General features: G+C 44.0%; 2 protein-coding genes across 2 annotated transcripts in view; both read right to left on the bottom strand.

Moving 5' to 3' along the window:
- The window catches only part of LOC113164615 (polycystic kidney disease 1 like 1), a 30,179-nt gene extending 24,815 nt beyond the window's left edge, over nt 1-5,364 (bottom strand). The window contains exon 1 of the mRNA XM_026363988.1: nt 5,157-5,364. Within this exon, the coding sequence (XP_026219773.1) occupies nt 5,157-5,364 (208 nt within the window). The remainder of the gene's footprint in view (nt 1-5,156) is intronic.
- Nucleotides 5,365-9,376: 4,012 nt separating this feature from the next.
- Nucleotides 9,377-12,206, bottom strand: skida1 (SKI/DACH domain containing 1). Its single transcript, XM_026363507.1, has one exon. The coding sequence runs from the start codon at nt 11,888-11,890 to the stop codon at nt 9,377-9,379; it is 2,514 nt and encodes an 837-aa protein (XP_026219292.1). The 5' UTR covers nt 11,891-12,206.
- Between the last annotated feature and the right edge of the window lie 1,567 nt (nt 12,207-13,773).

Raw genomic sequence — 13,773 nt, forward strand, 5'->3', positions numbered from 1 at the left:
CTGCAGACCTGGGTCTCTGCTCTCAGAAAACAGAACAGAACTTGTTTCTGTTCCTTGTTCTCTCAGCTTGTTAAAGGCCCTACAGCACAAATGCTGCAGCTACCGAGCTGCATGCTGCGGGTCCCGAACATGGATCCGGTTCTTGATCAATGCATTTAACAATTCTTTTACACGCTGCTCTGCACAAATCCATAGAAAGGAAAATTTAGAGGGCCACAAACATCTGAGAGTGGACAGAAGATCAGGAATGTGGCTGCAGAAAATCAAACATGACCAAAAAGCAAATATAGCGACACATTAATGACGCACCATATGTGTTCACCTAAAGTTTAAGTAAAAGGCAATTGAGCCATAGGTGGGCTAATCACATAGAGGGACAGTGCACTGGTGGGGTCTTTTACGCACAGGGTTTTAATGCATGCATTAAATCCAAAGGCTTCATTAAACCATCATTTGTGCGGTAATATCACCCCATTAGAGTCTCCACTGTGTTTAAACACGTAAGCTAAACATCCTTATTTAAAAGCTCATGTTTTCCTCGAGGGAGAAGAAGGAGCTCTGCAGGCTCGGATTACACTCCAAACAGTCTTCAATCAGGCCCAATTCAACGAGGATCCACTGTAACATGCAGATGTTATCAGAGCAGTCCTCCGTGTTGGACTGGAGACTAGAAACTAAACATCAGAAAATGAGTTTAGCGAGATTTTGTCATATCACAGCAAAAACGCTGCGAATCAACGGATTAAGTAAAATGAAAATGGAGCAGTGGGAAGAAACCGTGGTAATAAAGATAGTAATATTTGATGTTGAAATAATTGTATGTTAAATTCACGGAGCATGTTAAAATCAGTATAAACTGACAATTAGTCTGATAAAGTATCTGCAAGAAATAAAGTCAAGCTCGTTGTAAACTGACTATTAAAAATAAGAAACATATGCAGGCTATGACCATGCCTCCCAGTCATAAAGGCTGTTATAGTAGCTACACTCCAGATAGGGCTTCATCAAATTTAAAGGACAGCTCCACTGATTTTCCATCAGGATGTGAACGCACCTTCTGACTACCCAGTGCAATTAGGCCTGAATTAGGAGTTAGTTTTGAAGGGTCCTGAATCCCCAGCTTTCCCCTTTGTCCCACATCCTGATGCTCAGTGTAAAGAAGTGTGTGAAAAATGTCAACTGAAACCTTATCTGGCTAGGGTCCAGACAGCCACCCCCCCCCCCCAAAAAAATGTCCTATTATATTTCTCACTCACCTAATTTAAGAAACTTCACTTGAAGAAGAGAAGAAAGGAAGCTCAAAAGCGCTCTTGACACATCACGTCTCCTGCCTGTGTGCCCTGCAGCAAGACAAGAGGCTGTGTTTTTCATTTGTCTGACGTTTGACATGTAGCTTAAGGTGCACATATCTGTCCACTTATGTAAGGGGCAATAGTGATCAACAATCAACAAGCTGTAGCATGAACGCAGGAAGGCCCCTGAACAAAATTAATCAACTTTCGACTCAGTGTTTTGGTTTTATCAGGCGCTTATTCATGTTTTACATGTTAAAAGTTCACGTGTTGAAGTTATTCATTTTTCGTTTTCTCCTGGACCTGGTGTTCTCCTGGTGGAGTTTTTTCTGTTGTCACTTTTATTCTTGGTCCAGCCTAGGCTCCTTGTCCCTTGTCCCAAGTCTCTGGTATGAGGGGTCAAAGGTCACTGCTGCTTGTGGCTGTGTTCGAATCCCCCTACAGTGGTCTCAACTGAGCTGTCGTTTTATAAAGGGCGCCAGTGTCCAGACATTAGTTTTCAGGCTGTGGAACATTTTAATCAGTTGATCTGAAGCTTTAAATTCTCCTGTGTTTCTCCGAAATAGTCTCTGTGATTTAGAGCAGCGGTGTTTAACTGTTTAATCCAAATATATCAAAATGAACTGCAACATATGCATTTAACACTCTGTTTATTACAGTTAAATGTATTGTGCTTCTTTTATTAATGCAAACACAAAACAACTTGTGATGGAAAGTTGTACAAAGTCTAGGTCAACCTGTAAAACTGGTGAAATCAAACATTTTAGTGCAAGCTTACTGCAAAAGCTTTAGGGGGTTTAGATAATCTGAATTATGTTCATTTAAATGGAAATAATGTGTCAAACATGGTGTTTCAAATAAAGCAAAGCAAAGAACATAATGAAATTTGTGTGTGTGTGTGTGTGTGTGTGGGGGGTGGATTCAGTTTTGCTAATTCTAAAAAAGGAGTGAATATTAGACCATTTAAAAAATCATTATAGGTAATACTAAAATATAAAAAAAATCAAGTCTTGTAAAGTAGTAGAAACTTGTTAATAACAGCATGTAGGTCAATACAAAAAATAAAAATAAAATATATAAAAAAACAAATGGAAAACTAGACCTGGTCCACCAGGCTGACAGGGTTTCAGTTATGTCTTCATTGTTATGTCCAACTTAAAGAACCTTGTCCTGTCTCACATGGACTGGCAGCATGGATTTTTATCATGTTTGACATCTACATAAAGCTGCAGTTTGCATAGTCTTAAGGTGGAGTGCAGTCTTATTTAGAATAGACCTTGGATAGATTAGAAATATGAGAAATTATTGAATGTGTTCAAATTCTTCCTTGGTTTAACCTAATGGGAGCCGAGGGCCACAAAATGGGGGCCACAAAAAAACAAGTGGATGGCGACTAATACACCCTGTTAAAATATGTTAGTATGTTGATGAGGGGACAGCAGCCTGAACGAGAAGACACTTCATTTGGTGATGACTTTCACACGGCCGAAACACGTCATTGCTGATAAGTGATTGAAGTGTGTGTTCAAAAGTTTCTTCAGTCTCCAAGCTCCATTCAACATGAGGCTACATCTGGCTCTCTCCTGTCCGCAGAAAAGCTTTTACAAATGGAGTTGAGCTCCATGACGGAGCAGAAGCCCTCTGGTGCTGGTTTTCCCCTTTCCTCCCCCCATGCACTCCCTCTGGCCATGGAAATCCACCAGACTTCAGCTCTTTGGCTCCCTGTGTCTTTTCTAAACGCGTTTTCAGCGCTCTGGGCTCAGTTATTAACTCCGGGACATTTAAATTAAATTTAATTTAAGTGGAGGGTAGAAGAAAAAAAAAAAACACGAGGTCTGTCATCTGAGCAAAGATATTCCCATTAATTTGACAATCACACATTTCAGTCAGAAGGCGGACAACAACGATAATAATAATAATAATAATAATAATAATAATAATAATAATAATAATTTAGCATTAACCTTAAATGTAAATACAAACTAATTATATGGATATTTTTATTTATTTATTAATTTATTTATTATTTAAAGTGTTATAAGCTCCACCAAACAAATCCAGAGGTAATCTATGCATCCAGTAAATTGCAGTGGTGTGTCATGGTTATGTTTTCTGGTTTAACCATATAGGTTCCATAGAAAATAGTTACTACTAAATAAAATAAAAAATAAATAAATCAGTTTAAATTCCAGTGCTTTACTATGATGATTTAATCTATGACTATTATCTTTTCCCATATATCATTTGGAGCAGGAACAGGAAAGTTTCAGCAGCATTGTTGCTCCAGGCTCCTCTCCACACAAGCCGCCATCTCTCCCTCTGACCCCGGCTTTGTGGAAGGGGGGTGGCGGGTAAAACTGAGCAGAGGCAGCGCTGTTTCCCCGCTGTTCCCCTGCTGTTGTGTTAAATACGAGCGTGGTGATAGAAAGTACAATAAAAACGAACGGATGCACACGACAACGCCACTTATAGTTTGGCGAAGGCGATGAAGCTGTTTAAAAACCTGTACTTACTGCAGGATCGCTGCAGATCACTTAAATAGACTTTACACTGTAATGTTGTGAGTCCTTGACAACTTATTTTTTTTATTGATGGAGCTCTCAGAATGATCAGGTGAAGATTTCCTTCAATACACCGAACATGGTCCTTTAATAGGAAAGTTTGATGCAAGTTAAAACGTGTTTTATGAATTTAGGGTTTTAAAAACTGCACTTCTCGAATTAGCATATAATAAAACTAAAGTCACTACACCTTCACGACTAAGCTCGTCAAATTTCCAAAAATATTAGTACCAAGGAAAGACTAGGTTGTGTTGTTGAAGTGGGCCTTTCAGTGCACACTGCACAACATGTACGTGCACAAAAGGTTTGGTTGCATTAGAATTTCATTGACACTGACAGGCACTGTTTAGTTTGCATTCAGACATACTGTCCATGTGAAAGATCTTGGAAGGTAATTCTCCTATTTATTTATTTATTTATTTATTTAAGTTACTCCAATTGATTCTGTTCTTTCTTTTTTTTTCACCAATTTAGTTTAAGGACACTTATTGTTTATTTTATTTGGAGGTTAACCCTACAATGTCCTGCAGCAGCAGCAGCACCTTTCCAATGCAGGCTGGATGTCATAAGGTGACTAAACACACACACACACACACACACACACACACACACACACACACACACACACACACACACACACACACACACACACACACACACACACACACACACAAAGTCCGTCCTTATGGTTCTGCTACGAGTGTGAGGCTCGAGCAGCGCGTAATCATGCAGGACCCTTTCATGGGCTCTTTTGCTCCCTGAGACCCCGCTGTTTTCAGAAAAACCAAAGGTCACAAATCCATTCACAGGAAGAGGGCTGGAGAGAGAGAGGAAGGGGGAAGGCTAAGAAATTGTTGATGCAATACAGGCTGCGATAACACACACAAATCTTTTACAAATTCACCCCAAGTGGCTCCAACGCGTCAAAGGATTTGTTTTGCTTGTTCATATTTTACACCAAAATATTGTGAGCTTGTGATTGACCTTGTGTTAACAGGCGAGTGACAGGCAAATACTTTACAGTTGAGAGATTAAACATAAAAATGTCCTGACAGCTTTTATTGGCCTCCATTAATTGTCTCAAAGATCAATGCATAATGCTGACCTGTCTGTCAGCATTGGGCACAACTTCGTTTCCAACACATGCAGCGACAAACACACATTTGAGTGCAGTAAATCTAAATAGACTAAAAAAAATCCCCTTTATAAGTGGGAAACGTGTTTGATTTCTTCTTTTACCTATGTGAAGGCTTGTTTTTTCATGTATTCCTTCCATTGTTATTCTATAGAAGTTACAGTCTACTGGTTCCCAATCCGCACTGGAATTTAACCCTGAAACGCCAGCGAGAGTATAATGGCTTGTCTCTGCTCCCAGTGGCCCCTCCAGGCTCCAGCAGCAGCAGCAGCAGCAGCAGCAGCAGCTCGTACTGGGGCCAAACATCCTTCCAGCCCCGACTCCTCTTATCAACCTCGGGGGCTTGGGGCCTGGGCTGTATACCGTGGAGTCTCATTAATCAGGGAGACATCGCGTTATAGGCCTACATGGCAGATTGAGCGACAGGTCTGGTCAAAGCTTCTTAGAAAAGCTGCATAGTTCTGCGCTGCACAAGCTGTTCTGAAATATCCTTTGGGCAAATGTATATCACACAGGTATGGTGTGGCGGTGAAATGGCAGTTTATTTGATTGTCTTTTATCCCCTATGGTAACTCGATACTCTATATAAACGCAGCTTTGCTACAGCTTTAGTAACCTACTTATCAAGTTGTTTATCAAACAGACTAATGACCCCTTTTTCGACACGTCTCTTCGCGCAAGCTTCCTGCACACGCACGCCGGACACAGTACTGTTTGTTTTGTGGTTGCTCAAAGGTTTAGTGTCCCTGCAGGAGCGTTGTTTAGACCAAATTATTGAGGTTTCTCTCTGCTTAATGCATAAAACCGAGCAACCTCGCACCGCCTCATCCACGGTGGTTGGAAATGCTGCATGCGTAAATGTCTGCGGTTTGCCTCTTGTTATTATTGCAGGCTCCGCAGGCAAATACTTCTTCCGTCCCACACCCCTCAAATACACCGGGGAAGGGAATCCCTGTCTACGGCAAGCTGGAGATACAGTATGAAACCACGTTTGGGCATATTTACCATGAATCATAGGTTCAGTGGTGAGGTTAAACAGCCCACAATGTGGAGAGAACTACTGTAGAAATATTTGGGGACTATTTCCTTACAAATGTGGAATCTGATTGCCTCAGGATAAAACACTTATGTGTTTTTAATGGAAAACGGGATATGTCTAATTTCCTTAAACATTTATGAACCGGCTTGTCTTACAGAATAAACTGAAAGGCTGAGGACATTTGATGACAAGCCACTGCAATGTATATCAAAGATGAAAAGCAGCGGTGCTCTCACATTAAAAGGCACTAATGACGAGAAGCTGGAATCCCACACAAAAAGATTAAAAATCCCCTCCTTTATTTGATTATATAACCGTCTCCTAAATGTATTTACCCACTCACCCAGAACAACATGCTACCATCAACTTAGAAGAAAGAAAAAGGAGTCTGATGATTACACTCGGTCACTTTTAATGAATGCTTTATAGTAAAAAAAAAAAAAAAGAAAATAAAAAAGGAAGGGAAAGTGCTTCAGAAATCCACCATTCAAGTTTCCATTTCGAGTGCAGCTGCCCTATATATATTTATTCACAAAAAAAAAAAACTAAAAGAAAAATCAATATACAAGAAACCCCAGAAAATTCACAAAAATAAATATTCAGTTTCATATAAACAACCAGTGACTTCAAATTCCATGTCAAAAAACCTGACCTCAAGTACAGTATAGTATATTTCAAAAAATAAAAAATAAAAAAAAGCGAATGAGGAGGAGGGGGGGGGGGGGGGGGGGGGGAGCTGCCTCTAGCTGCTGCACGATGCAATTGTTTACATTGATAGCGTCACTGTCAGAGAGCTATTTGTCTTAACGGTGGAAAGGCCCTCCCAACAGGCCATTACCACCATCCCCGTCCCTCAGCCGCGCATTGTGAGCACTGCGTGAGAATAGGCTGGTTCGTCAGGGGGGCAAACCCAGCACAGCTTTTGGGCGAAGGCTATTCCTCTTCTTCCTATGCCGTGCAGCCTATGCTTTTGACATGCGGATTAAAGGTTGAAAGCTTGGCTCTTGCAACGCAGCAACTCCCCCTCTCAACCCAGTGCGACCCCCTCAGTTTTACTGCTAGCCTGCTCACATACCAGCTTGTGTCGTCGCTTAACAAAAAAAAACAAAAACAAAAAAAAACAAATGCCGGTTTGCAGGCTGAGAATATAAGTTCAAGTTTGAATCGTCGCTCCAAGCCTTAGAAATAAGGCCCGTGGTGACTTGGGGCTTCATGGCTGCAGAGTGCTGCTGAGCGTCTACCATTTGTATCCACACTGATTTAGGCAGCTTTTTGAACATTTTTCTTTCTCTGTCTTTTTCTTTTACAATCACTCATTAAATAGTTTCTCCAATCCTCTGAATGAATGCACCCTTTGCCGTGCTTCTGGGGAGGCTGACATCATTCACGGGCTTTGGGTTTGTTGTGATCTGGCTCGCCATAAGCTGGGCCTCTTTTTGTCGCAGGCAGAAAAGCCTGCCAATTAGCAGAGCGCGTCCTGCACTGACATTAGGAGGAAAAAACACCCATGTGCACGTTCAAATACCTACGTGTAGGTGCATCTTCACCCACTTGATTCACCGCCGTTTCAAGGTGTGCACACTGAAGTCTGTGGAGCTAGTACTGGACTCAAAGTACTGGGCACTCACTGAGCGGCCATATTCAAATGCTGCATTAACATGGGGATGCGTTTGGCAAATAAAGAAAGCAATATTTCCAAGAAAAAAAAAAGTTGATTGTATTGCAGCTGTCACAGCTAATAAAAGGAAATAATTGAATTTTTCCAGCTCAGATCGAGACAGTTGACTTCAACTAAAAATAGAATAATGAACAGCAGTGGCTTCACGGAAATTAGCATAATATTAAATTATAGGAAACCAGAAAACCATCATGGCATGGTTAGAAACTCACATATGGGTGAATCCTAATTATTCAAATAGCAGTAAAATGAATGCAGTTTGGCCTTTTTGTCCCCAAATTAAACAGTGTTGTCTTTAGTTTGTGTGTGTGTGTGTGTGTGTGTGTGTGTGTTTTCTCCTTTTTCTAAATCAGCGTCTCTCATGACATCATTTCACAGGCAAGTCAGAAAACCTAAAGCTAAAACAAGACCCCCAGCAGTACAAAAGTGCAATGCATTTCAGCCTATCTCATGTGCTTTGTCGCATTGTTTCTGAGTACACAGCTACAACGTGTGTGGCGTCGTTTTGCTGCTGTTTTTCCGTCCTGACCCCTGATCCACATCGCCCTGGTACCTCCTCTCATGGACACTGTCGTTACCTCTGCATTATCTTTTGCCTTTGACATTTTCCTGACGCAAATGTGGACTCAGTGTGGCACAAATACGAAGCAGAGTAAACCCCGTGGCCAAGTGGACATGAATCGAGTCAATCGTGGCACCTAACGTGCTATGAAGGTCTGAGCTTTATTCTTTTTGATTGTCTGTACATAAGGCCTGTGTTGTGTCTGGATCTGCGTTTGTGCACAGTCACACATTTGCAAACCAACAGAAAAAAACAAAACAAAACAAAAAAAAAAAAAAACAAGGCTGAAAACCAGATCACAAGCACTCTAAAAAAAAATAAAAATAAACAAGAAACAACTCACAACCACCAAGAAGAAATTCCTGTCAGATCTAAATGTATAAAGGCTTAACTGTGAGCATGAAGAGAGACATTAATAAGCTCATTTTGTAATGTTTCTCTGACACTGAACACTGTGGCCAAGCTGGCCACCATGACAGTCGTGAAAGAAATGACAGTGTTGATAGAAACTATACCAAGTGGCACACAATGGAAAACCCTGTTTTTTTTTTTCTTTTTGTGTTTTTGTTTTTTTTGTTTTTTTGGTTACCAAGTCAAACCTACTCTTTCCTCCACCTAGATTAAACATAGCAAGGAATGCTGTGATTTGTTTTGTTTTTTTCTCATTCAGACAAAGCACAAACCACTGAAAACCTGGCAACATACAATCCAACAGGTCGAGCATAGAAAAGCGAAGAAGAAACAATGGAGTTCAGACGGATAAGAAAACTCAAGTAAACACAACAGGGAAAACTTAACATATTGCTTAAGATTTAAAACACGAGTGTTTTAAAGGAGAAATCCACGAGCGACGTCTCACAGCCATGTGGGCGTTTTATGAGGCTCCAGATGGGGACCTTGTAGGGTTTCCTCGATCAAACTTCAAAACAAAGCGGAATGTAAATCCATTCTTAGAGGGGAAATAAAAAAAAAAAAAAGGATGAAAAAATCATAATAATACACCAGTGAAGCTGGGAGCGAACTGGTGCGCTCACATTAAGACTCAGGCTGCGATTAGGTTGGAGGTGGACACGGTGAGGGCTTTTGTTTTTGCACTTTAAAAAAGCAGCTCAGTATTTCCTAGTTCTCTGAGCGTGTGGGGGAGGGAGAATCTGGCCGCCTGGCTGCCACCTCCACACGGGGTGGGACGGAGGGGGAGGTCCGGGGCCCCTCAGCGAGTTCAGGGAGTAAGCAGGGCACAAATCCCCGTCGCTGCCAACAACCAGGGACGGCGGGGATGGGAAATTTGCCATTAGGCTGAAAGGCATTTTTGCAGGGGATGCTACAGTGATCGCGTTGCTGCGTTTACGTCTGCTCGGTAAATCCTCCGTGGACGCATCGTCGCAGCCTATGGGGCGAGAAGAAGAAGAAGAAGAAGAAGAAGGAGAAGAAGAAGATGAGGCAGTCTTGTTGACCCTGGGCACGTTTTGTTTTGTTTGGGTTCTGGAAACTCGAGGTTTCTTGTTCCCCAGCACATGAGCCCTACAGTGTCTGCTCCTGGGCTCCCCCTCCTCGACACGGGGGGTGTCCTGGGTGCTCCTGCATTCCTGAGGACCGCAGGGGGGACTGGGGGCCACATCAGGGCTCCTCTCTGTGGCTTTGATGCTGTTTAAAAAGTCCCCTTGTTTGATGGCTCCGTTGGAGTATTGGCTATTGCTGGTGTCTGATTTATCTCCTTTACATCTGACTACAGTGGCCTGGCTCTGGTATTCATATTCATCACAGCTTTCCTCCACTTTAACTTTCACAGTGTGGAGGTTGAAGGGTGGTGTCCTGGCTGTCCTGCCGCTGTCCGAGTGGGGGGCGGCGGTCACAGAGGGCTCCTCCGCCTCTGTCTTTATTTTTTTCAGTGGTGTAGGCAGCTTGAGGCTGGTGGATTTCGCCTCTCTTTTGTCGGTGCATTTGGGGAGCTTGGTGTCTTTGTCCTGCTCACACTGGGCGCTCAGTCCAGGGGTGCATTTGTTGGGATGCCCCGGTGTTCTGCGTGAGGGATGAAAGGCCTTACTCCGGTTGAATCCCGGTGAATATGACGCCGGGTCATCCACAGGATCAGCCTTGTTTAGCTCAGTCTCAGTCGTCTTTTCCCTTTTGGACTCCGTGAAAAAGCTCTCCCCCACACCGGCCGAGTTAAAGTTTGGTGGCTGTGAGGCTCCCAAGTCTTTTCTAGTTTCACTGCATGGAAATTCACATTTTTGACGTGTGTCCAGTCTGGTGTCTCCTGTCTGCGACGCAGCGACATGGCACAGTGTCCTGTGTTGTTTCTCCGGCTGCTGCTGGTTGTTGTAGTGAAACGTGGGCTGCAGGACCAAAGGTGCTTTACTCGTGCTGAGGCTTTTGGCGAGAGAACCAACCCGGGCCCGTCTGAACCGGATGCTCTGGACCGAAACACGGCTGGAAACAGAACTTGAGTCCGACTGAGAGGAGCTCTCCTCCTCGTCTGAGCTGACCTCTGAACTCTCCGATTGCGTGTCATCTTCATCCTTACCCTCCTCCTCTTCCTCTGAGCTCCCGGAGTTGCTGGTGGTGGAGAAGCCGGAGCCAAAGTCCGAGTCCGGGTATGCCCGGTCTGAGTTGGTGCTGGACTCGGTGTCGCTGCTGTAACCGTCGGGGAAACCGGGTTCGAGGTGGTGATGGTGATGATGATGGTGATGCTGGTGGTGGTGATGATGGTAAGGTCTGGGGTCAAGATAGAAATCCGGACCGAGGTGGAAAGCACCAAACGAGGTCCCGTGGCTGCCGGATGTTTTGGGTTGTACGAGCAGCACCGGTGGCGCATGCTGGTGCGCCTGTCTGCTCCTGCTCCACGAGTGCCTCGCGCTGTCTCTGCCGCCGCCCCCCTCTCGCCTCCTCTTCCTTTTGTGAAGTAGGTCGCCGGCTGGGCGAGAGAGCCTGGACTGAGCAGCTAAGGCGGACTGGAGCACCACCGACTGCCGGCTTACCGCGCTCCTGAAAAAGGAGTGCCTTTGGCTCAAAGTAACGCAGTTCCCTGTTATTTTCGCTGTTTCATAGTTTTTAAAGTGTTTGTGACTGGATTTAGTCGCCGAACGGTAATCCCGTCCGTGGGTTTCGTGGTAAAATTGAGGTAGTTTGGAGTCTGTAAGGCGAGGAGTCAGCTCTCTCCTCCTGCCCGTTTTGTCGTGAAGTGTCACAGTCTCCGGGACACTGTGCAAACTAAACCAAACTTTTTCCTTCCACAGCTCGGCGTCCGCACAGAGGAGCCCCGAGGACGCATCCCCATCCCCGGGGGAACACACCGCTTTCGCTTTCCTTTTGTTGGACTTCAACACCCGCTCCGTCTTGCAGGAGAAATACAGAGCCTCCACGTCCTCCCGAGATATGAGAGTGCATTTAGCGGCATGGAAAGCTATAGAGTTTATTGCTTTAAGCTTCCGCAGCTCCTCCAGGTCGCAGTGGTGCTTCTTCACCTTTAGGTGGTCCATGCGCTTGTGCACCGTGGTCCGAGGGATGTTCTTCAGCAGGTCGGTGAAGACCTGAGACAAAGCAAACATTTGCTTCCCTTTGATGAGCAGGTATCCAAGTCTCACTCCTTGCATTTCCTCAAAGCCACACTCCAGGTCTTCCATGTTTTATATATCCGTGTAAAACATGTATTATCCGTGCAATAACTCTTAGTATATTAGGGATTTTTTTTAAGAGGGTCGCCAGCTCAAGGCATCCTGCTCATGCCTTTAATCCATCCCCACTGCTGCTGCGTCATGAAAATTAAAACTTTGACATGCGGAGTTAAATGGAGCTGTCGGTGTCTAATAGGTTGTACGAACCGACAGCATCCACTCGTCGCCTCTTGCCCCGGCCGGGCATGGTGGAGGAATGCGACGAATGTGCCCACCAAGCCTGGGCTGCTGCTACCTGCCTCTGCCGGCTCCACTCCCCTTTGGTCGGCAGCAGGACGAAGAGAAGGTGTACACCACTGCCTCAGCCAGAGGGATAAAATAGAAGAGAGAGAGAGAGGGAGAGAGAGAGGGAGAGAGAGAGAGAGGGAGGGAGGGAGAGTGAGTTGTGAGGGTGGAGGGGAGGGAGAAAGAGAGAGCGAGAGAGAGAGAGAGAGTCGAGGACAGAAAGAAACAGAATAAGAGCTAAAATGCAGCTGCTAATCTGGCTGCTGGTTCAGCCACAAATAAAATGACAGAGAGCGGAGGTGCGCCAGTCTGGAGACACCTTCATCAATTAATGCCCTCGGAGTCGACGCCCATTGGACGCAGTTGACAGGTGATGCAATAAAAATGGATATTCCATCTCCACCCCTCCCACACCCAACCATTACAATAGTTTAGAATTGCGTCCATACTACAGGCTGGTGGAGTAAATAACGTGGGTATGACAAGTCCACGTTTAAAAGGGTGATCGAAGTGCGGCCGAAAATCCACCCAGTCCACAGTGCGCGTTCAAGCAGAGGTAGCCTGAGACTGTGAAATGTCATGATAAGACTGGAATGTATTGTGCCGTTCCCTTTTGGTCCACATCAAAACCCATGCGGCAGTGGTCCTAAGTGCAATCGATTACACGTTGGTAAAATGACTCCACACCCCAGTTATTTAAGACGCTTCGGTGTAAACAAAGACATTTGCTTTTTCCACTTGCAGAGCTGCTTTTCCACGTTCAGGCTGCTGCCCTGACCAGGGCTCAACTCATCTGCTTTTGTTGGCTCAAGCTTTTGCTCCATACGATTTTTTCCCTCGCTGGTTGCCTATAGAATGACCTACTTATTCTACATTGTGTGTTCTGAATATGCAGGCCCCGTATTGATTTGTGCACCGTAATAAATTAAATCGGCATTTCCCGTTTTTCTTTTTAAATATAGACTTTACATAGTTTGCAGTGTTTGCATTTGTGTGTGTGCGTAAAATATTTTGAAATGTGTTGCAACGCGAGCTGTAGCCCTCTTTATAAGTTGCATTATGTATTTACGCGTGCAATAATTACGACTGATTTTTTTTTATTTTTTTTTAATGTAAATACCCCCACACTGTCGAAATTACGTTAATGCGAATTCAGTGGAGTACTTCTAAACCGGAAAATCCCTGTTAAACTGCAGCATACTTTTCACTCTGGTAAAACAAAGCGAGCAGTGATTGGACAGGCTCAAAGTGCAGAGTCAGGGCTGCTTTTCCCACAATAGTGCAGGTTGACGCCGTAGCCTCTTAAAACACCCAATGAAGAGCCCTCAGCGTTTCATTAATTCATAAGACAGTGTAGCATCAATTCTAAAATATACCATTCAATATCTTTGATCATTTCTATGTTGCTAAATTAAGTCAGTATTTAAAAACGCATTTATATCAACAAGTAGCTTTGGAGAAAATAGGGGGAACAGGAACTCGGGCTTCGATGATTGAACATAACGTAGTCATCCTGTCCAGAGATTTTATTTCTGCTGTGGGGAATTCTTCTGTGTCTCGTGTCCTGCATGATATCGTGCACACATTGTGCACACCGAAAATACACT

This window comes from Anabas testudineus, chromosome 2 (assembly GCF_900324465.2).
Source record: "Anabas testudineus chromosome 2, fAnaTes1.2, whole genome shotgun sequence".
Classification (NCBI taxonomy): domain Eukaryota; kingdom Metazoa; phylum Chordata; class Actinopteri; order Anabantiformes; family Anabantidae; genus Anabas; species Anabas testudineus.

Coding starts and splice junctions, on each gene's coding strand:
- skida1 (XM_026363507.1), bottom strand. CDS start 11,890: ATGGAAGACCTGGAGTGTGGCTTTGAGGAAATGCAAGGAGTGAGACTT.